Below are 21,880 nucleotides of genomic sequence, written 5' to 3' on the forward strand. Positions count from 1 at the left end.
ATTGAGATTATCAATATGAGATTATCACGCAAGTATGAGTAAATGTGTAGAGCAAAATTATGTTTTTGCATCAGAAGACACATTACATACTAATGGTTTATAAAATGTTTTATTTAGGCAAAATAGCAAAGGCATCTACAATAAAATAAAATAAAATGATTTACCTGAAATGAGGACTCTCTTGTAGTTGACTCTCAGATTGTTCCTCAATCTTCCTCCTCTTACAGTCAGGTTTTCTTCTGATTCGTCTGGATGGCAAGAATGAGAATCAAGAATTACTTTAGTCTTTAATATTAGTGGAGTTTTAATTCATATTGCTTTTATCAACTCTACAGTTTTTACACTGTTGTGAATGTAATAAAACTAGATAATTTTAGCATTATTTATCTAATATGATCTTTTCATTTACACCATTTCAATACAAAGACTGTAAATTTAACTGAGTGGTTCCACAGATGTGTCTCTCTTCATAAATATGTCTGATATAATTAAGAAAAATGTCTCATCTCTTTACAAAATGCACGATTTCAAAAAATATCAAACTACAATCATAGTTGTCAAAGTAATTTCATACATGCTATCAGGCCTTGTCTCCTTTCTCTTTAAGTTTATTGGATGACCCATAGACGCGTCACTCTTCATAGATACACAGCTGGACTCTGGATCTGATCTCTTCTGATGATCTGAACTATAACAAACAACAGATTACAGTTACCCCTACTCCTGATTGGTTACAAGTGTGTTGTGGTAATCGGCCAACTACCTTTTCCAAAGCGTTTTTTTTTTCAAACATTTTGCACTCAGCCTTTAAATGAGTTTATCTGTAGTATAGATACACATATTTATAAAACTCATTTGTTATTAAAAAGCACATATGATAATAATAGGCTACTGTTAATACAAAAACTCAGTGCTTGCCTTGCACTGATGTGTCTCTTTGTGTGAACACTGTTAAAGAAGATAACATTTACTACCCTTAAACACAAGAATGATAGAAAAGAAAAATAATGTTTTTTTCAAAAACAAATCACAATTTAAAAGCTATAATCACATGTTTCAGAGTTTTTATATACCTGCTATCAGGCCTTGTCTCCTCTCTCTTAAAGTTTATTGGATGACCCATAGACGCGTCACTCTTCATAGAGACACAGCTGAATTCTGAATCTGATCTCTTCTGATGATCTGAACTATAACACACGTTTAATACTTTAAATTACATTAATAATATATTTTTAAGATGGCCATGATAAACAAATGAATATTTTGCTTTAATATGAAGATTAATATAGTGTTTATGTAAAGTACCTGCATCCTGGAGAAAAATCTTCATCTGTTGATGTTTGTGTTTGATCCATGATGGAGCTGCAGAGGTGAATCTGATCAATCTTATCTCCAAAACTGATACTGATTGAAAATAAATAACATTCAGACACAAAATAAACTTAAAATCAAAGTTAATGAACAAACATTATAATTCAGATCAATGAATGCGTCAACTGCGTCAACACAACTACACATTACCTCACATTAACACAATATTAACCCAAATGATGTCTAGAGTCACAAGCAGCGCAAAACAATCAACAAATGTTTTAGAAATTTTAAGAAACGATCAAACAAACAATAAATCGGTCCTTGAGAAACTGAATAGAATGAACTGAAAGCCGTCTCGCGACAATTTAACCTACAATCTGACTGGATTCACATCCTCAAAATCCTCAACCTTAAACATCAACTACACACGCGACAATACCTGAATGTCCTTTAATAGACGTTGTATTAATCAGTTTGATGATCGGTGTGGTGAGGATAAACGCGCTTATTATATCCCTATAAATCAAAATGGCGATTGGAAAATATAAACATTGAAGTGAACTTTACTTTCGCTTTAAATCTGTGACGTCACTGACAAGACGACGAATCGTTTGAGGTGTTTCTCCCTCTGCTGATAGTAAACAAGCATTACAGCGTTACATCATACATCTGATGATTTGATAGATTTACTTACAAACGAGGAGTAATAATCAGCATCAGTGTTGATTTTCACTGCATGAAACAAAAACAAATCAGCATTAACAATGATTAAACTGAAATCTAAATGTCTCCTCTTTTGATCCACTAAAGGAGTAAAGTCATTATGGGTTTGGTATAATGTAAGTGGTTATTTTCAATTATTTTTGTGAACTATATTTACATTTATGTATTTATCATAGTGTGAGGAAGTTCTCATTCATCAAAAAACTTATTCAGTTGAGCTGACTGAGACACATTTAGTGATTTATTAGAGCAGTGGTTCTCAAACTTTTTCAGCGTGCGGCCCCCCTTGTATATGGTGCATTCCTTTGCGGCCCCCAATTTTTTTATAACAAATTTGTTTTAAAACGTAACATTTTAATAAGACAAAACATATTAAAGTATACAAAGTAGTGCTGTTGGTTAGTAGCCTTATTTTTTTTTTAGGTTTAATTACACAGAATTCATGATAAATTAATGTATTTTATGAAATGTCATAAAACTGGGGCCCCCCTGGCACCATCTCGCGGCCCCCAGTTTGAGAACCACTGTAGTAGAGAGTTCTTTAAGATGTGTTTACAGACAGAACAGACAATGTTTCACAATATAAAATAACTGTGTACAGCTTCACTGCTCAGATCACATAACAAACTCACAACTATCACAAAACAGAGTCGTTCATACTTGAGAAAGCAACACAACATATTACCAAGAACAAGTTTGACCTATTTTATCTAAGCTTTAGTCTGTAGATTGACATGTTTTACCCATCATGCATCACAGGTATATAATTTACCAGCTGTGTTATAGAACGGTTGTATCCCAGCTAACAAAAAAAGGTCCCCTGGACGTCCCCTAAATGTCCTCTGCGAACGTCCCCTGGACGTTATCGTGTAGGGTCCCCTGTTACGTCGAGCGGACGTCCGCGAAGACGTCCTCCGGACTTTCACAAGGACGTTTGCAGGACGGTCAGCGGACTTTCGGGACTTTTAGGGGACGTTCGCCTAAAGTCCTCAGCACATCGTTTTATTTCATTACAACCAATGAAATCAGACACGCTAAACATTGTTTACCACAAAGTTCTTTTATTTTAATTGAACAGGTGTAATTTTCCTGTGCTCCGTGTTTGTGTGTGCGTGCGCGAGCGAGCTCCCGTGCGCGTGCCTGATCTCCCGTACGCGTCAGTCAAACGCGCTTCAGCTCCGTGTGTGTGCGTGTCTCTGGCTGTCTGCTGGACTCCCATGTCAAATATTTCCGTTGTCTTCTAACCTAAAACAACGAAATGAACACATTTAAAAGATAAGTAGTTATTATTTATTGGGGTGGTTTCCCAGACAAGGATTAGCTTAAACCAGGACTATGCCTCAGTTTAATTATGAAATATAACTAGTTTTAACAAACATGCCTTACTAAAAACATTACTTGTGTGCATTATGATGTTAAACAAAGGGCACTGATGTATTTAAGATTTCCCTGTCTGGGAAACCGCCCCGATATGTTTAAAATGTCTTGCAAAATATCTGTAGCAAACATTTAAAAGATAAGGGAGACAGAATTCTGTGCTAAAACTAGAAAGCATGCACAACTCACTTTTACCTAGTATTTCATGCTTATGGCATTATTGTTGCTGTTACAGTTCACTCAAAGTAAAGGTGGGTAAATGTGGACATACAGTACTGTGCAAAAGTCCCTCTAAAACAATCCTGCTACACCAGCCTGACCAGCGGAAACCATACTGGGAGAATTCATATTCATATTGATTTGCATTTACACATAAAATGGGTAACAAACATTACTGTGCAAAAGTCTAAGGCCACCATCATTAGCTTTGTTGTTTTAGCAAAGTTTTAATGTCCATCCATATTTATTTTTCACTCTTTTTTAAGATACAAACAGAAAATACAGGAAAAATTTACACACAATTAAAAACAAAACAATTTTCAGAAGTAAATGTCTTTTTCAGGCATCAGTCAGTATTTAGTGTGACCTCTCTTGGCACGAAACACATCTTCAGGACTTCATTCTCCTCAAAAAAGCCTTAAGTCATTTGATGATTAGAATTAGAATTTCATTTTATTTAGGTTTAAGAGATCCTGCAGTTGCCTGCTATTGCTCAAGTTTAAGGGGAGTTTACCCTAAATACTTGACACCTCAGCTTATACTTTATACTGTTTTTAATACCACATACACATTTCCTGTATTTGCTGGTTGTATTCTAATAAAGACACTGAGAAATAATTATATATGATCACTACACAATTGCAAAAACAACTAATCTAATGGTAGCATGCTTCTACCCTGACCAGCTACAAAATGAACATACACATCTCAGAGAGAGCATAGGTCACACAGAGTATAAAAATAGTTTACTATGACATAAAATAATGTAAGTTGTCTTATACATTGATCTTTGATATTATTGTAGGTTTTTGTGTTAAAGGCATCTAGAAGTATACTATGTAGAGTATATGATACTATATGTATCCAAAGCATCAAACATTATTTTTGTTTTAAAAATAGACTATTAATTGCTATTAATGTTTATGTGCTATTAACATTTACAATGTACATTCTTATTTACAACATTACAATTTACATACAATATATATACAAAAATAATTTTGAAATGTTTGGGATTCACACAGACTCACTATAATTCATTGTTAGTTGCAAGTGTGAAACTGAGCTGCTGAAATTCGCCCTGTGTAGCTGAAGCATCCTCCTATTTCCCATCTCCCAAACTGCCTCCCCTTTGAAGAAACAGATAACGAATCTACAAACAAAAACAATCCGTAATAAACATGGGTAAAACGTCAGCAGTGACTAGTAATGTTGCATGTGTTATGGCACATACCATCTTTTGAAAGTCAGCTTGGTTTGCTCATTGTCTGCTGCATTTTTCCAACCACTGCTGTGGTGTTGTCCTGTATTTGGTCTACTTTCAGAATGATTCTCCACACTCCAGGATTTCTTCCAAGAATGAGTTTTGAAACATTAATAACATTACTAACTACACCAGTAAACTAAATGAACAATAAGTCTGTGTGGAAGAAAATGCCTATCAATATCAATAATTTAAGATAAAAAATAACAAAATACTGTACCTTGATTCATTATTGGAAGAAATTGACTGATGTGCTGCATTTGTGATAAAAAACAATTAATTAGATTTAAAAATTAATGATGTAAGTATTGTAGTAACTGTTGTAAAATGTTGAATGCTCTATCATTTGTAAGTCACTCAAGGCATATGCTAAATTAATAAATATAAATCAAGTAATCATCATTATACTACAAATACTGTACATGGCATTAAAATGTACTCACAATAAGGTGCCTCAGGCAACATCAAAACATCTTTTTGCTTTTTCTTACTGGTTGCTCCTCATCTATAAAAGAATGATAATATGAAAGTAAATCATAGTGTCCTTATAGTTTCACCTGGCTTCTCAGCTGAAAAACTACTAATTGCTGTTAATAATGATTCATTTTCTTCACTTTCAAACTGGAAATCTTATCCTCAGGTCTAGAAACAACAAGACAAAAAAGTAGTATTTGATATTATTAAGAAACTTACACAATGATTCCCACTGTTTAAAATCATGTAACAATGAATGCAGTGACAATGATATCACCTTCAATAATGATTTCACTTTCAGATAATTTACTGTCCCATTTAAAGAAAATAATAGACGACATGCATTTGTTTTGATCATTACAACTCTTGGTCAATATACATTACTGTGCAAAAGTCTTGGGACACTATCACCAGCTTTGTTGTTTTAGCAAAGTTTTAATGTCCATCCATATTTATTTTTCACTCTTTTTATTAAGATACCAACTGTAAATACAGGAAAAATGTACACAAAATTAAAAACAAATCCATTTTCAGAACTAAATGTCTTCTTCAGACATCAGTCAGTATTTAGTGTGACCTCTCTTGGCACTAAACACATCTTGAGCTTTTTTGAGGAGACTGAAGTCCTGAAGTCATTCGATTAGAATTAGAAATTAGGATTTAATTTCATTTAGGTTTAAGAGATCCTGCAGTTGCCTGCTATTGCTCAAGTGGAAGGAGAGTTTACCCTAAACACTTGACACCTCAGCTTATACGTTTACCGGTATATTGTTTTTAATACTACATACACATTTCCTGTATTTTCTGGTTGTATTCTAATAAAGAGACTGAGAAATAATTATATATGATCACTATACAATTGCAAAAATAACAAATCTAATGGTAGCATGGTGGCCTAAGACATTTGCACAGTACCTCACATAAACATTGTATATTTGGATTGCCAGTATTTGTTAAGGTTAAAAAGAAGTTTGGTATTACTTTGCATACTTTACCTGTGTGAGAAAATGGGCTACTCTGACTGCTTGTATTGTCCACAGCTGTTTGTCCAGAATGGCACATTATTTATTTTGGTCTCAATACCCTTCAGATGGAAACAAGCATGTTTGATTATTTTTTATATGTAGCTGACCTTCATGTTTATCATTTGTATTTTATAAAACATTAACCAAATCTTACCACATTCTTTCACTCTAACCACAAGGATGGTGCTACCTCAGCCTTATTTTGTTCTGTAAAATGGAGCAAAACAGCACAGGAAACCTGTAAGTAAAGTCCATATAAATCTGTAAGTTCAGCTTGCAGTACACAAAGGCAATGTACACAGTTAGCCATCTCAAACCTTAGGCTGAAATTGTTTTCCAGTGTTTTTCCCTTTTTCCTGGAAACATGTAGCCTAGAAATCTAGACGCACCCTAGCGGCCGCAAAATATATTTGCTGCCAGGGTTTAGTCTAGGCACTCACAATACACTTAACCGGTCCAAAAACCAAAATTTGGTCAGGCCAATCACATCGTGTGTAGCGTCTGTGGGGCGGGCTTAACATGATGACGACAGAGCTGCAACGGTTCCTACTTGAAAACAGAGAATGGCTGCTGCTGCTGGCGAACAGCTTTCTTTTGAAGCGGCTTTGGCCGCGACTCTGGAGGACTTAGACTTATGTTTTTCTTTGAGAGAAGAGCAAATAAACCCTACTGAAGTCCTTTTTAAGGAAGAAAGATGTGTTTGGAGTTTTGCCGACTGGTTACGGTAACTACGTCACCTTCTTCGTTGCTCTGATCCGTCATAGCGCTATCCTATTGCGTGCAGAGGCATTTTGAGGGACAACCTTATATCCCGCCCCTTGCATTGAGCCGTTTGTGTGAAGAGTTGCCAGACCTTACATCTTGATGTAGGTCTGGCTAACCAGGCTAGGAAACATGTACATTGTTTAATCTTAGTTTTTCTCAAACCGGTATCAATATTACAGAATAAGATAAGCTGATCTGCTGAACTTACCTTTTTGGAGGACATGTTTAGATGTTTAAAGGCTGAGAAAACAAAATAAAGAAAGTTAATATATATATACACACACATCAAAATATATTAAATGTTAAAATGTTACCCAGATGTACCCCCAACCCTCCCAGACCTTTTATGTATTATTATAAGAGATTTGATTCAATTTAAGATTTTTATTTAATAGGCTTTATGCCCAGCTGCACTACTTCCTGAACTTCAGCCAGCCCATTGTTTCCTGTCTGCCATTATTGGACAAACTGATAAATCCAGGTCTGTCTGATTATTGTTGTTGTGACTACTGAGGTCAGGCACACCTGGATTAATCAGTTTGACCAATAATGGCAGACAGGAAACAAGGAGCTGGCTGAAGTTCAGGAAGTAGTGCAGCTGGGTATAAAGCCTATTGCTACCATTAAAAAGGTTTAACCATATACCACCAAATAAAGGTTTAAAAATAAAGTCTAAACAATATATTTATAGGCTACATACATTCAGGCTGGTCCATTATGCTACACATTTTAAAAATAATTGAACCACATCTACAAACTTATTTTGGTGATTTAGCCCACAAGTTACTTAAACTGGCATGCCCATTGTTTTTACAATGAATTAAATGGCTTTTTTTACTGCGTTTGCCACAGTATTCAATCCTACACGTTATTTTACTACAGTACAGTAGGCGGCGGTATACTGTAGTGTGCAGTTCGTGTCCGCATCGTCATACGCGCCAGTATTGCTGGAAGACTGCAGGAACAGAACCCCCTGGAAAGGTAAGGTAGGAGTTTTAATTTAAACCTTAAAATGTGGGTTATCATCACGACAGTTACTTTTTGCTTTGCCATTATTGAAGAATCAATTCGGCAGAATCTCGCGCACGCTCAACTTGTAGGCCCTTTCTCAAACGGAAGGCTACATCCTCCGGAGGTCGAATATGCAGGCTGCATACGTCATCAAGCCTGGTTTATTTCAGTTAAATAAACATTACATTCGCAAGTCATAAGCATATTACAACAATTTACGATTAACTGAGAATAATAGTTAACTTTATAATTGTTAATATTCTTAAATATGACAGTCTTGATGACGTAAAAGGTATACAGCCTAAGTTACAAATGCTACTTCCAGTGGTTAGCCTTCGGATTGAGGCGCAGTTACTTATATTAATACTACTTTAAAACCATATACATTTACTCTAACACTTAAACAAAGTAAGCGAGTAACTTAAATATGGCTACAAACCTTGAATGAGTTATCAAACTGCGCTCTTGAACCAATATAAATACTGTATATGGTAACGATGATAACGAAATCTTACTCTGTAACGAAAACTTGACGAAATTACTTACTTATCTAACAATTAACTACAAAATAAACGGGATGTGTATAAAAAATGACGAAATTTAAAGGAGCTTTTGCTTATTCCCTTCACCGAGACCGTTGTGTCAGTTGAAGTTTGACGTGTGATGCCTCGTGCCAGATAATTCAAAATGTTCTCGCACGCAGTCAGGAGGCTTATTTGACTTCATGCGGCGCCGCAAGACTGACAGCCGGATGACGTCAGAGTACCGCGAGAAGGATTCAAGAAATCAAATTTCGTCTCGCTCTCGCGATACTTTGACGTCATCTGGCTGTCATCTTTCCTTTTACAACACAAGTTGTTTCTATATATTAGACACAACAATGGAATTAATAAAATCAGTGATTTTTTGTTTGTCTTAATCTTAATTGCTGTGTGTTGTACAACTTGACAATTCATAAAAGTATAACAAGTATTTGTTTGTTTTTTGTAGATGAGTTCCTTATTAAAGAAAGGCTTGATGCTGTTTACTCCACACTCTTAGGCTGACTTTGTATTATTTGTCTGTGAAGACAGTTCACAGTTTCTGAATCCCATCAAGAATGAAGACCTGGAGGCCACCATATTGAGATGTGAGTCAAAATATATACTTTTATAACCATATATGACATTTCAATGTAGTGACATTTAAGTTTTCCTGGCTAAAATAATTGAATTTGGTAATATTTGTTAATAAGATTATTAATGAGTTATATTTGTATAATTAACTTGTATAGCAAGTTATATAGTTATATTTGTTGGAACAAATAAGGATATTGTTAATAACAAGCTAAGATCTTGAGTTTTTTGGCTATGGTTTTAAAGGATGTTTAAGAAGGGGAAAGAAAGAATAGGTAGTTTAATTTCATTTACATGCATAGTTCAGGGGGAAATTGTTCATAGGAAGCATTCAAACACAACCTAACATCTGATGCTTTTTACTGTCTCATGCTTTTCTGTGTTCCAGGGTCCGATGTCATGATATGGCGCTTTTCCAATGTAGGGTACAACTTGGCTCGGCACGATGCAGCTCAGCTCGCTTTCGTTGCTTTTCCAGTACAGTTTAGTGTCGCTTCAGAGTGGGTGAGATTATAGGCAGGGGTGCACATAACTGGTGCGTATGCTCAAATAGAAACAATTCTAGTGTACCAACGTTGCTGGAATTTTGTTACATAGTTAGCTAATTTACTTTGACATAAGAGATTTCTTCGTGCATCAGTGGTAAGATAATTAATGTGTGTTGTTAGCAGTGATCCGCATCTCAATGCTTCAGACAGCTTGCTAGTACAAGTATACATTTATATGAGTTAGGCTAGTAGTTATTTATAAAGATTAGATAAGTAAAAAACAATAACCAGGGTTATTTTATGTACATCATTGTCTACCATGTTTAAACAAAAGCGATATGGCGAAGAGAGTAGTCAGGAGAAAAGTGATGATGTCAGCATGTAGGATGTCTGTGCTATGAATAGTGTGAGTACCAAGTAACATCTCCAGGTACTTCTTTGAGAACCAGGACAAAAAAAGTTATGTGCACCCCTGATTATAGCCTTATTGTTAAAGTTGCGTCCTCTCTACTGCCGTAACATCATCGTAAATGTGATACAAACACACACACACACACAACATGGAGCAACAGAGCATATTAATGGAATGCAGCCACAAAATCAAAATTGACAGCCACAAGTAGATTTTCCACTACCTCTCTCACATGACAGGTTCTATACAAACACCCGTGTCATCAGTACCTGTACTCCGCTGACAGAACATTTACGCCTATACTTTTGGTGCGTTTTGAATGCGGAGCCATGCGCAAAGTTACAAAACTGCCATCCAGACATGGGCGCGGTGGTGTGCTCTGCATTTTTGTAACTTTGCACATGGCTTCGCATCCGAAACCCATTACCCCTTCCCCAAAAGTGAGCTGTGCTGAACTGGGTCATACTATGCAATGGAAAAGCGCCAAAAGTGTCCTACTTCCTGGCTTGAATGATTTAGGTAAGCAAATTTATCTGATACACCAAAACCTAAAACGTTTTAATTCTTTCTTGCAGTGTTAACACGGCATTTTGATCTTGATATTTATTCACATTTAATGAGATATGGAGATTTTTATCTTTTACAGATGAAGACATACATTTAAGTGAGCCGTTTTTATGTCCATACACTGCGGGCCAGCATACATGAAAGTCACCATCATGTTTCTACAGTAGCCCTAAATGGACAAACTGTTCTACAGAGCGTTTTTCGTCCATACATTGTCTCAAGGGCTCAATATAGCAAACATACATGTAGACCGCTGATAGGCAGTATCCACGCATGTAACCACAGAAGCAGCTTGGTCAGTTTAACTCACAAATGAAGAAACAGCAGATTGTTGCGTATGTTTTGAGAAGACCAGCAGCAGTGGCGGCTGGTGACTTCTTTTTTTGAGGGCGCTCGATGCAAAGTTCATCACAACATGTATGTAGCTTGTCATGTGTGTGGTTCCTTTTTTCAAAATATGTGTTCTGCGCTATGAGAGATCCTGTAAGTGCCTGCTGCAGATGCGTCTAAAAGGTTTATGATAAAAGAGACGCTCGCTTTTGCCAGATACTCGCATAATCCCATGTGTAATCAGAGTTTAGTGTTAAGGGAGTGTCTTGTGTGTATTTTGTGAACGTGAGCGTCTCTTTTATCATAAACGGTTTTGACGCATGTGCAGCAGGCACTTATTTTGACAAAATATGTGATGCACATAGGATCTCTCGACACGCAGGACACATATTTTGGAAAAGGGGACCACACACATGATACTCCGAACACTTATTTTGAATTAGCGCCCCTCGAATGAGGAGTCACGAGCGCCACTGACCAGCAGTGATCGAAGTAAATAAACAGCGACTCGTTGCAGCAGTTTGAGTTAAGTCATTCCTCAACTTGGCCTATTTTTGTTCTCACCGTCGCAAATGGAAATGGCTATGACGCAGTTTTTTACCTGATGGGAGGGGTTCTAGTGAACCAATAACAGCGCTTGTGGTCCACGTAGAACTGACACGCTGTTAAAAATCAGGCTACGCTCAGGCTATGGATAACCTACGGTGTAGACCTTACGCACAACTATAACATGGGCTTCAGAGTGACAATGACATTTTTGTCCTGTGGCAGCTACCATAGAATCACATTGCGCTTCGAAATTTAGGTTGATTGCTATTCGCAATTTCACTGCTAGATGCCACAACAAAATATAATACACCTGTAACAGATATAACTTTGAAATATGGTTTACCAAATGCTGAAATTAACATGAACTAAGATTAATAAATATTGTAGAAGTATTGTTTATTGTTAGTTCATGGTGGCAAATGCTAACAAATACAAGCTTATTGTAAAGTGTTATCTTTGCAATTTAATACTAAACTTAAAATGTGTAATTTCAGAGGGGTTGAAGGTTAAAATGTTTTGAGCTCATTTGTTGACAGTAAACAATATAATAATATTGGGCTTGTTTTTGAAGCTGCGGTTGCTTTTTTGTCTCACGAGAGCTGGCAACACTAAAGACATTTTAGTAAGAAACCGTATAGAAAAAAGAAAAATAATAGAAAAAAAGGAAAATTATGAAATTACAAAGTACACCTTATTTTGCAGTCTAATCAACACTTTCTGACAGTTTAAATGATGGGTGTAGAATTTGAGATATAGTTCAAGTTTATATGAGGATGTATGTCTTACCTGTATCTTTTTTCAATTGTTCTTTTCCAGAATTTTCAGCGTTGGACTTGTGTTCCGCGTGTTTGGCCTCTTCAACACTTGCTGTTTGAAAGTCATTGCTTGCAACAGATTGAGTGAATGTCATTCTGCATTTCTGTTTGCATTGCTTTGCTTGCATTTGAATCCTTTGCAATAATAAAAGTTTTACATTTGAGCTGTAGTTGTAGATTCAAGTTTGTTTTTCCTTGATATAATGTATTTGTATAGATTTTTGCTGTGTGACAATTATATATCATGCAGTGCTTCATATATGAGAAAGACAACGCTTGAACCACACAACACCGTATCATATTAATCAGAATAAACAAGTACTTGCACTTCATTTATATTTAATTGGGTGATGTGTAACTTCACAATGGTGGATTCTTTAACTATTACATGAATATGTGCATTGTGATTTCGATTTATTGACAATAGTTATGTCTTAGGAATAGTATGGAAAATCATTAACTAAAAAAGACATGGTGCCAGATCTTTTTATTCACGTTAAATGTAAAATTATTGTAAAATTGTAAGTTGCTTTAATGGGATCTATGTAATAAAATCAGTAAAGGGTTGATATAAAGGCCATGTTTTAGCATACTAGTTTAAAAATTAAGAAAAAAATAATAATAATTATAAAATAATATTAGATACTATAAACTACGATTTTCATTAGTAAAGTAATAGCAAAAACAGCATTTTTACTTTGATGTCTGCATGAAAGGGTAACCCTGCCTTATGGTTAAATGTGTAGTATGGGTTTATATTAAAACTGAGTGGTTTCACGTCCCCGGAAGGTCCGCCTGTGAACGTTGTCTAGCGGACCATATGCTAACGTCCTCGGAAGGTCCGCCAGCGAACGTTATTTAGCGGACCATATGCGGACGTCCCCGGAAGGTCCGCCAGCGAACGTTATTTAGCGGACCATATGCGGACGTCCCCGGAAGGTCCGCCAGCGAACGTTATTTAGCGGATCATATGCGGACGTCCCCGGAAGGTCCGCCAGCGAACGTTACAATGCGGACCTTATGCGGACCTAAGAGGACGTTCGCAACGTCCGGAGGACGTCCCCTGTTTGCTGGGATATATTATCAATTGTTGTTATTATTTTTGTGGTAGAGTTAATAATTCACATTTTGAGTTCATGAGATTTCTTTACAGTCAGTGTTATTGAGGTTTGTGTGTTAACTGTTGAGGTCTATGAGCAGTGCTGTAGTGCATACGCGAATATGGAGTATACCCACTTCCTTATTTGATGGCATGGATATACCCACTTGGGGCCCATAAATTAAGGGTATACCCACTTCTCCAGACACCACTACACAACTGTCTATGAGTGAAAAGTGAATTTGTGTATTTTACTTCATGTTAACTTTGCTTTACAAGGTGGCCAGAGGCAAAGAGTTCACTGAATATTAAATAAACCTAATAAAACAAGAACATATTGTTTGAATGAGATATTTTATGTTTTAAGTTAAATGAACTGCTGTTCGGTGTACCAGTGAGTTTACAGATGAAAGAAACACACAGATGTAAAAATATTAGCTGTGAGTTATGTGTGAAGATCAGATGAGTAACTGCAGTTCACTTGACAGATAACAATGAGATTAAAAACAATACAAAACACTTAAGATCAGACTGTTTTTAATACTTACTCCAGAGTTTTACCTTCAGTTTAAGGAATGATTCTGCACGACTATCAACTGATATTTCAACATGAGTTTAATTCAGATCAGACATGATTTATTTATTTATCACTCAAATATTAAATCATACTTACCGTTTCCCCTCTATGTTAATGTGTAAGGTTTTCTCATTCACGAAAGAGCACAAAACACTTTCAGTTGAGCTACTAAACCAACATGATCTCACAAATTTCCGTGAAATAGTCACGCATTATTTTGCTCAGTTTTGCGTGACATTGTCACGTATTTCCACCACATTACGAGCCCCTGACACGACTTTCTTTTCCGTGACAGTTTCACGTATTGGTTATGTCGTGGAATTTTAGCCGCATCAAATAATACTCACTAAAAGTCAAAGTCAAGGATCACACAGACACACTGTCGACATAATTTTCTTTGTCTGAATTTTATATATTCTGCAGAATAGGCTCTCACCCCCATGGTGCTAGAAGTTTAAAAACCTAAGAGCCCCGATTACAAGGTTGAACACACATTTATAGTAAGATGCTGAAACATGTGTAGTCATCAGTTTCTACGTCATTTAGAAGATAAGCTTCAATTTGTCAGTGATTAAGAACATGAACAGTTAAACACAAATCTAGTGAAATCATAAAACGTATGTCTTGTTCTCAGTACATGATGTTTAAGTCCTTGGACATTGTACTTTGCTCAAAAGACAGAAAGAGCATAATTCTGTACGTTAGCAGAAAAACATGATCTCCATATGAATCACAATTTTTGAGCTTCAGATTGTTATTAAAAAATGAAAAATAGGATAAAAAATAAAACATAATAATATGAAAATAAAAGCATAATAAAAGTCCTCCACTACAGTTACTCAACTGTTTTCCCTCTTTTTAAACAATTGTCTCTTCGGTTTGGGGTTAGATTTGCTGTTTGCGTTAGGATGTCACTTAATGTATTGGTTTATAAAAAATGTTCGTATGCTTTTTAAACCATCGTCGCCTGACGTTGGGGTTAGAGTTGGGTTTGGGTAACGATGTCATTTTATGTAACAGAAAGTTGTTCTAACCTCAAACCGAAGCGACAATTGTAAGAAAATAGGAAAAACAGTTGAGTAACCAATACGTGAAACTGTCACAGAAAAGAAAGTCGTGTCAGGGGCACGTAATGTGGTGGAAATACTTGACAATGTCACGCAAAACTGAGCAAAATAATGCGTGACTATTGCCTAAACTTATATACACTGTATGTAAGAGCCATTTATTGTAAAGTTTGTGTTTGTCCATAGATGGCGCAGTTTGACTCTGCGTCTGGCAGATATGAATTTGTATTTTCAATTTAAGTTATTTGCAACCCAGCATTGGGTCAGAAAGGGACAAGCCTAGCAGCTGGGTTACAGTTAACACAAAAAATTATATTTGACACAACAATGGGCTAAAATAATTCAGCATTTTCGGTTGAACCAAAAAATAGTTTGTAATAATTTCAGAATTGACTTAAATTGTTGTGCATTTAAAATTCTAATGGATCCTTTACATTAATGTTTTGTAATTGATGTGTCATCCTGTCATAATCAATGAAGAGTCCGGTGTGTAAAGACATTTATATGTGTGTGCTGGGGAAGCTTACAGTTTTTGCCTGTGCAGTAAGAGTAGAGTGTAAGTAATAATATGGATTATATGTATGCTGTGTCAGTGTCTAAAAGGTACCTGTAAATGTTCATGTTTATGGAATGATGGAATGAGAAACAGAAATTGGATCTCATACTTTTATTTAACTGAACACAATAAAGATCACAGTTTATAATGGTCACAGATGTTTACAAATGACTAAACTACAAAATCCCGTTGGGTTTTCAATTAAAGTTAGAAAATTATTAGTTAATTAAATCACTAGTCTGTCAAGTTACCTTACTGAAAAAATAAAATAATCATATTTTTAACATATGTTTATCATTTATTAATGATAAAAAGAAGTGATGACTGTGAAATAAGTGTTAAAAATTAGACTATATTAAGAAAAACATGAAGAAATGTAAAAGAAATAATTGACTTTTGGGAAAGACCTTTTACTGTCACTTCAGTAAGATTATCATTTATATTACATTTATTTCACTTTTATTCAAAGCAATTTTGTTTTAACAGCAAAAAATAAGCACAGAACCCAAAACAATAGATGAGTGGAAACAACTAATAAAGTGAAGTTGATATATTTCAACTAGATAATATAAGTTATAACAACTCTTATTTAATCAAGATTAATAATAATAAGTTGAAATGACTTGTAAATCTGAATTGATTAAACAACAAATTTAAAGCAATTAAGAATTTTTTACAGTGTGTATTCTTTATCACCAACAGATGATACTGAAAATCAAACAGAAATCTTTACTGTCATCTGTAAGGCCTAAAAATGAAAGAGAAAGACAATCAGATATCAGATCATCATCACTGTCAGAGCAAGAGATAAAAAAACTAATATTAGTGCTATCAATCAGTGATAAGAAATTAAATCTTCAACATAATAAACATGTTAACAATCTGATTATCACATACACATGAGCTACAACAATACAAAAACACATTTCATCTATTTCCTCTGATTTAATATTTTAATATTATTTACCATTTAATATTTTATGTAAATGTAAGAGATGAATGTATTGATATGCATGTACTATAATATGATTACTCTTTTGAGGAAACTCGCATTGCGTCGCTGTTGTGATTTTATGGGAACACTTCCAGGTGTAAGTGTGTCTGAATGTGTATATTAAATCCAATCAATGGTGAGGCATAAAGTCACTGGCAGGGTGACGCAGGAGCCAGGCAATATTAAAGGCAACCTGAAGACGCTCTATTTATTTAGGCGTAGTCAAGTAACATTGATGTTTCAAATCATACTTCGGAGCACTGTTTATATGCTTAAAAATCTTGACACAGCATCAGCCATCCTTAGTGTTTACTGTAAAACCTCCCGCTGCTCACTCTTCATGGAGGGTGGGCAGCTCACGTCTCTTGGGGCAGAGACTCTTACAAGCTGTGCTCCATTGTTTGATGAGTCAGATTGCGTCTGGTGGTTCGAGACCTGCATCCACTGAGGGGGTGTGGTGTCTTTTAACATGGGGGCTATGCCACTGGAAGGGATTGGGAAGCCCGGACTGCGGTTACTTCCACCCTGACCAGAAGACTTATGCAATGTTCTACCTCTTAGAAGACAGATGTGGTTAACAAAGCCATTCTCTTCCCCACAAGTCAAACAATGTTTGCGTGCCTCACCTGCTCCAACCTGTCTATTAAATGTTACACAGATATAAGGAGGTGATAGAGGTTGTGACTCAGGACACTGCTAGATTAAATATTTATTGACCAGCAAAAAAGAAAGAAACTATATCACCTGGCAAATTAGATGAGTGATTTCTTACTAAGCGAGTGCCAACTCAACACCAGGGGCCTCCTTTATTTCCTGATCTCCATTCTTAGTATCAAAGTCGTGAAAAAGACTATTATCTGCCAATGTTTACACAAGCACTTCATCTCGCTTTTAAATGAAGCATTTAACTAAGTTCGGGAGGAGCATGGTTATGTAATCCAGACAATCAGCCATCTCTCACCTCTGTCCTGTGACAGTTTTTGCAGTATTTTCCTCCACCCCATCGCCTCACTCTCAGCTACATCTATCTCAGTTAAAGAGGGGGGAGCACTTTGGGTTCGCTTTAAAGCAGGTAAACTCGGCTGTCTGTGCGTCAATGTTTTGACGTGTTTTTCCCCAACTCAAAAAGCAGGTTTCTCAACCTAGGTTGTGCAGACTATTTTACATTCCAGGGCTCCCTCCACCAGAAAATTATATGCATTTAAATGAAAACTTTTTGCTAAATAGTGCCAAAGTCACATATATGACCCAGTTAACTGCCCAGAAGGTTCAGTTCTGGAGATTTTACAGGAATGGTTCACAGCAGGTCGAAGCAGTCTCGTTCGACCATTAAGGTATATGTGGCAGCTATATCTGCTTTCCACACCTTAGTGGTTTGTCACTTATCAGGTAGAGCACTCTACTGAGGCCTGCAAGTCATTCCAGGATCCCTGCATGGGATCTGTTCATGGTGCTGGAGGGCTCATCAGGTGCACCATTTGAACCGTCAGATACAGTGTCAGAGAAGTTTCTCGCAAAAAAAACTATATCTCTCCTAGCTATTACACCTCTTAGTTTTGCCAACCCGTTCGAGTTAAATAAAGAAAAGTATGATCACAGTATTAAATCCTGGAGTGAACAAACTCAACAGCACAGTTAGTAAAGGAATACACAGCCTATAACAGCAGCAGATCAATTTATATTTATTTTTAATATTTATATCTTAGTATTTGAATTAAACTGCTTGAGTTTACTTTAAACATTTATTTAAATAAGCTCTACTCACCATACGGTATGTAGTTTATAATGTGGATCATCTTTTAGATCAGAGATCAGCTTCACTCCTGAATCTGTGAGATTATTATTAGACAGATTCAGATCTCTCAGGTGTGATGGGTTTGATCTCAGAGCTGAAGTCAGAGCAGCACAACCTTCATCTGTGATATTACAACTACACAACCTGTAGAGAATAGACACACACACTTCAGTCTCTCAGTTTACAACACACTATGACATAATAATTAAAGATCATTGCAAGTCTAAACAAAATCTGTCTGATGTCCATTCATAGTAACAAACATGAGAGTTTATCAAATTAAAAAAGTCCTGACTGTGTCGAATTAGCTTAATGTAAACAGATGTATATTTTATTAGTGATCTGTTAGTCTCTTGTTTTTCATCATTATCAGATCTGCAGTATCATGTTATTGAGGATCAGATCATGGGATTGTCACAAGTCCTGTCTGTGTTTCCCCTGTTTCTAGTGTGCCTGTTTTCCCTCCTGTTGCTCGGCCCCCTTGTTTGTTGCCATAAACATTCAATCATACTTCACACACTGTCTATCAGTTTACATAGTTAAATAGTTTCTGCTATATTATTGGTAGTCACATCTTTGTTTCTCTGCCTGTGAAGCCAAACCGGCTGCAGGAGCCAGCGTGTACCATGTTATGGTTGCTAGCCCCAGATTCATTGAACCTGTTCCCAGGATGGCCGCCACGCCTGTGCCAGTTTCCGAGATGGCTGCCACACCCGAGCCATTTTCCAAGATGGCTGCCACACCCAAGCCATTTTCCAAGATGGTCACCTCTCCAGCCTCAATAGATAAGATGGCTGCTTCATCAGTATCAACAGAAAAGATGGTGGTTTGTAGACACAGGAGTTTGATGTCTAGTTTAGCAGATACTCCAATGGTGTCTGTAAGAACAGCTGGTATCTTGAAGGTCTTAAGTCTGGTGGGGATTGAAGCATGTTCCCTTTCTGTTTTACTTCCTGTAATCACTTCCTATGGCTCTGTGGTGTGTGTGGTCTACACTCTGTTCCTCCGAGGTGGTAGGAACCAATGAGCCTGAGCATCCTGAGCTTCCTATCATGGCGTAAGAGGATGAACCTGAGTTCCAGTGTTTAGTTATGACCAAGTCGGCTGAACTAGTATTACCAGTGTTCCCTGTCATGACCATTTGGGCTGAATCATTGTCTCCCAAGTTTCCTGTCTCAGCCACGATGGTCGATGCTGATTTGCGTTTCCTGTGAGTTAGCCTGTATGGTCACTTTCAAACTATCTGCAATGCCCAAGATGGCTGACCACAAACTCTCTGAACTCTCTGCCATGCCCAAAATGCCCATGCTCCATGGAATTTTTGCCCTAGCCCAGATGGCGATCCTGAACTCTCTGCTTTGCCCAAGATGGCCGATCCTGAAATCTCTAACCTGGCCTGTCTTTTGTTCTTTGTTGGTTCTTGTATCATGTAATGTGGATGTTTCAATCATATTATCTTACTGCAGTATCTCCAGTTTACAGTGAGGATTCTTCAGTACATCAGATATCAGCTTCACACCTGAATCTCTTAGTTTATTATCAGACAGATTCAGATGTGTCAGGTGTGATGGGTTTGATCTAAGAGCTGAAGTCAGAGCAACACAACCTTCATCTGTGATATCACAACACTCCCACCTGTAGAGAACAGAGACACAAACAATCTCTCACAACACACATATAACATCAACATAGATTTTTCTTTTGCTAGTTTATTCATTATTTATTGTTTTGCAGTTTATTATAAATCCTAACATATAGTAATACAAGAGCAGTAAGTCTGATTCTGCGTGAAATAATAAAATCACACTATAAACTCCATCACTCAGATATCTTCACTGTCTGTCTGTGATCTTCATTATTGATTTGAAGATAATCATGTATTAGTTTTAAATGTCTTCATGGTTCAGACTCTACATAGCTGTGAAATATACTGTAGTTACTAAATAAACTCTAGTAAGATCACTCAGATCAACTGATACAGTGGCAAGAAAAAGTATTTGGAATGAACTGGTTTTCTACAGCAATTTCCCATCAAATTTGACCTGATCCTTATCTAGGTTATAACAATAATCAAACACAATGTGCCTAAGCTAATAACACACAAATAATTTTAGTTTCTTGTGTCTTTTTTGAAAACACCCATTAAACATTCATAGTGTTGTGAATGTAAGTGAACCCATAGACTAATTTCTTTAATGAAAGCTAATGTGTGTCAGAAGCTGGCAAACTGGAGGCCAATTAATACAATGAGTTTTAAGGCGTGGTTCAGTGCTACTTTGATTGATATAAAACACTTGAACATTTAAAGATTGCTGTCCTTAAGAATCAGCTCTTATGAACCATATCTCGCAAGAAGGAGCTCTGTAAAGATATCCAATCAAGAGTTGTTGCACTCCTTAAGGCTGAATAGGGATACAAAACAATCTCAAAATAATTAGACATCCATCAGTCAACAGTTAAACATATTGGGGTGGTTTCCCGGACATGGATTAGCTTCAGCCAGGACTATGCCTTAGTTTAATTAGAAAATATAACTAGTTTTAACAAACATGCCTTACTAAAAACATTACTTGTATACATTTTGAGGCAAAACAAATGGTACTGGTGTATTTAAAGATATGTCATTGCAAGTTTTTTTTTTTCAGTTTGGACAGCTCAATTTTTTTTAGTCTAGGACTAGTCTAATCCCTGTCTGGGAAACTGCCCAATTGTATATAAATGGAGTTTAATACTGTAGCTACTCTTTCTAGAAGTGGGCACACAGCTAAGATGACTCCTAAGGTACAATGCAGAATGTTGGAGAAAATGTATTTCTTATTACATATTTGAACGTTTTATGTTATCATTTATGAATGTATAATCCTTGGTTTAGATTTATGAATATATAATCATTTGCTTAGAATCATATTAAGTCTGACTAGCTACTTAGAAAAACTGCCAAGGTGGAAAAGTACGTAGACTGTTCTTTAGTTATCATATGACCTTTGGTAAATGCATCATCAAACTGCATCATCATGTTATTATCTTGTTTTTGGTAAAATGTAGTCAATACTATTTCTCTAGACTTAGCAAAATGTGTGATGTTGTTGCAATTATGAAAGTCTGTGAGGTTCGACCTTCAGAATGAACCGAGTGAACAAGTGATTAAATTTCAAATAAATACTCTCCTGCAGGAGGACCAATTCGAGAGACAGTTGAATGTTTCCTGATGAGACATCTCAATCTGGGTTCTCCCTGCAGAATATTATAACCTCATTCGTGGTCTGAGTGCGTCTTGTTTTTGTTAAGGTTCATAAGTATTTTAAACCTGACACAGAATACTCAAAGAAGTAAAGAAGAACCCA

At 36.3% G+C, this 21,880-nt stretch overlaps 2 protein-coding genes and 2 long non-coding RNA genes across 14 annotated transcripts in view; 1 reads left to right on the plus strand and 3 right to left on the minus strand.

Annotated features, from left to right (window-relative positions):
- The window catches only part of LOC135771665 (protein NLRC3-like), a 32,545-nt gene extending 30,651 nt beyond the window's left edge, over positions 1 to 1,894 (minus strand). Inside the window, exons 1-5 of one of the 5 annotated variants that reach the window (XM_065281999.2) lie at positions 1,754 to 1,894; positions 1,306 to 1,362; positions 1,074 to 1,187; positions 575 to 688; positions 165 to 248 (exon numbers count right to left, since the gene is read on the minus strand). In XM_065281999.2, the coding sequence (XP_065138071.1) occupies positions 165 to 248; positions 575 to 688; positions 1,074 to 1,187; positions 1,306 to 1,355 (362 nt within the window). In that variant the 5' untranslated portion in view covers positions 1,356 to 1,362; positions 1,754 to 1,894. Of the gene's footprint in view, positions 1 to 164; positions 249 to 574; positions 689 to 1,073; positions 1,207 to 1,305; positions 1,405 to 1,688 lie in introns of all 5 variants that reach the window. The other 4 variants (XM_065281998.2, XM_065282000.2, XM_065281996.2 and 1 more) reach the window with 4 other exon arrangements.
- A 942-nt stretch (positions 1,895 to 2,836) lies between these two features.
- On the minus strand, positions 2,837 to 12,464 carry LOC135770666 (uncharacterized). 7 transcript variants are annotated; one of them, XR_010542744.2, is made up of 10 exons: positions 12,420 to 12,464; positions 7,370 to 7,401; positions 6,714 to 6,752; positions 6,551 to 6,603; positions 6,367 to 6,455; positions 5,341 to 5,402; positions 5,118 to 5,151; positions 4,868 to 4,983; positions 4,665 to 4,786; positions 2,837 to 3,282 (listed from the first exon to the last, which is right to left on the minus strand). It is a non-coding gene; the product is annotated as an uncharacterized lncRNA (long non-coding RNA). The 7 variants fall into 7 exon arrangements; XR_012337181.1 differs by having other exon boundaries at positions 6,551 to 6,634; positions 12,420 to 12,441; XR_012337182.1 differs by lacking the exon at positions 12,420 to 12,464 and adding an exon at positions 8,612 to 9,153 and having other exon boundaries at positions 5,341 to 5,854; positions 6,551 to 6,634.
- Positions 7,725 to 13,516, plus strand: LOC135770667 (uncharacterized). Its single transcript, XR_010542746.2, has 4 exons — positions 7,725 to 8,142; positions 9,163 to 9,301; positions 9,676 to 10,706; positions 12,450 to 13,516. It is a non-coding gene; the product is annotated as an uncharacterized lncRNA (long non-coding RNA).
- A 2,335-nt stretch (positions 13,517 to 15,851) lies between these two features.
- Positions 15,852 to 21,880, minus strand: part of LOC135770670 (uncharacterized) — a 34,760-nt gene continuing 28,731 nt past the window's right edge. The window contains exons 12-14 of the mRNA XM_073815491.1: positions 19,998 to 20,171; positions 18,507 to 18,680; positions 15,852 to 16,495 (exon numbers count right to left, since the gene is read on the minus strand). Of these exons, the coding sequence (XP_073671592.1) occupies positions 16,483 to 16,495; positions 18,507 to 18,680; positions 19,998 to 20,171 (361 nt within the window). The 3' untranslated portion in view covers positions 15,852 to 16,482. The remainder of the gene's footprint in view (positions 16,496 to 18,506; positions 18,681 to 19,997; positions 20,172 to 21,880) is intronic.

Source organism: Paramisgurnus dabryanus, chromosome 8, assembly GCF_030506205.2.
Source record: "Paramisgurnus dabryanus chromosome 8, PD_genome_1.1, whole genome shotgun sequence".
NCBI classification, from domain to species: domain Eukaryota; kingdom Metazoa; phylum Chordata; class Actinopteri; order Cypriniformes; family Cobitidae; genus Paramisgurnus; species Paramisgurnus dabryanus.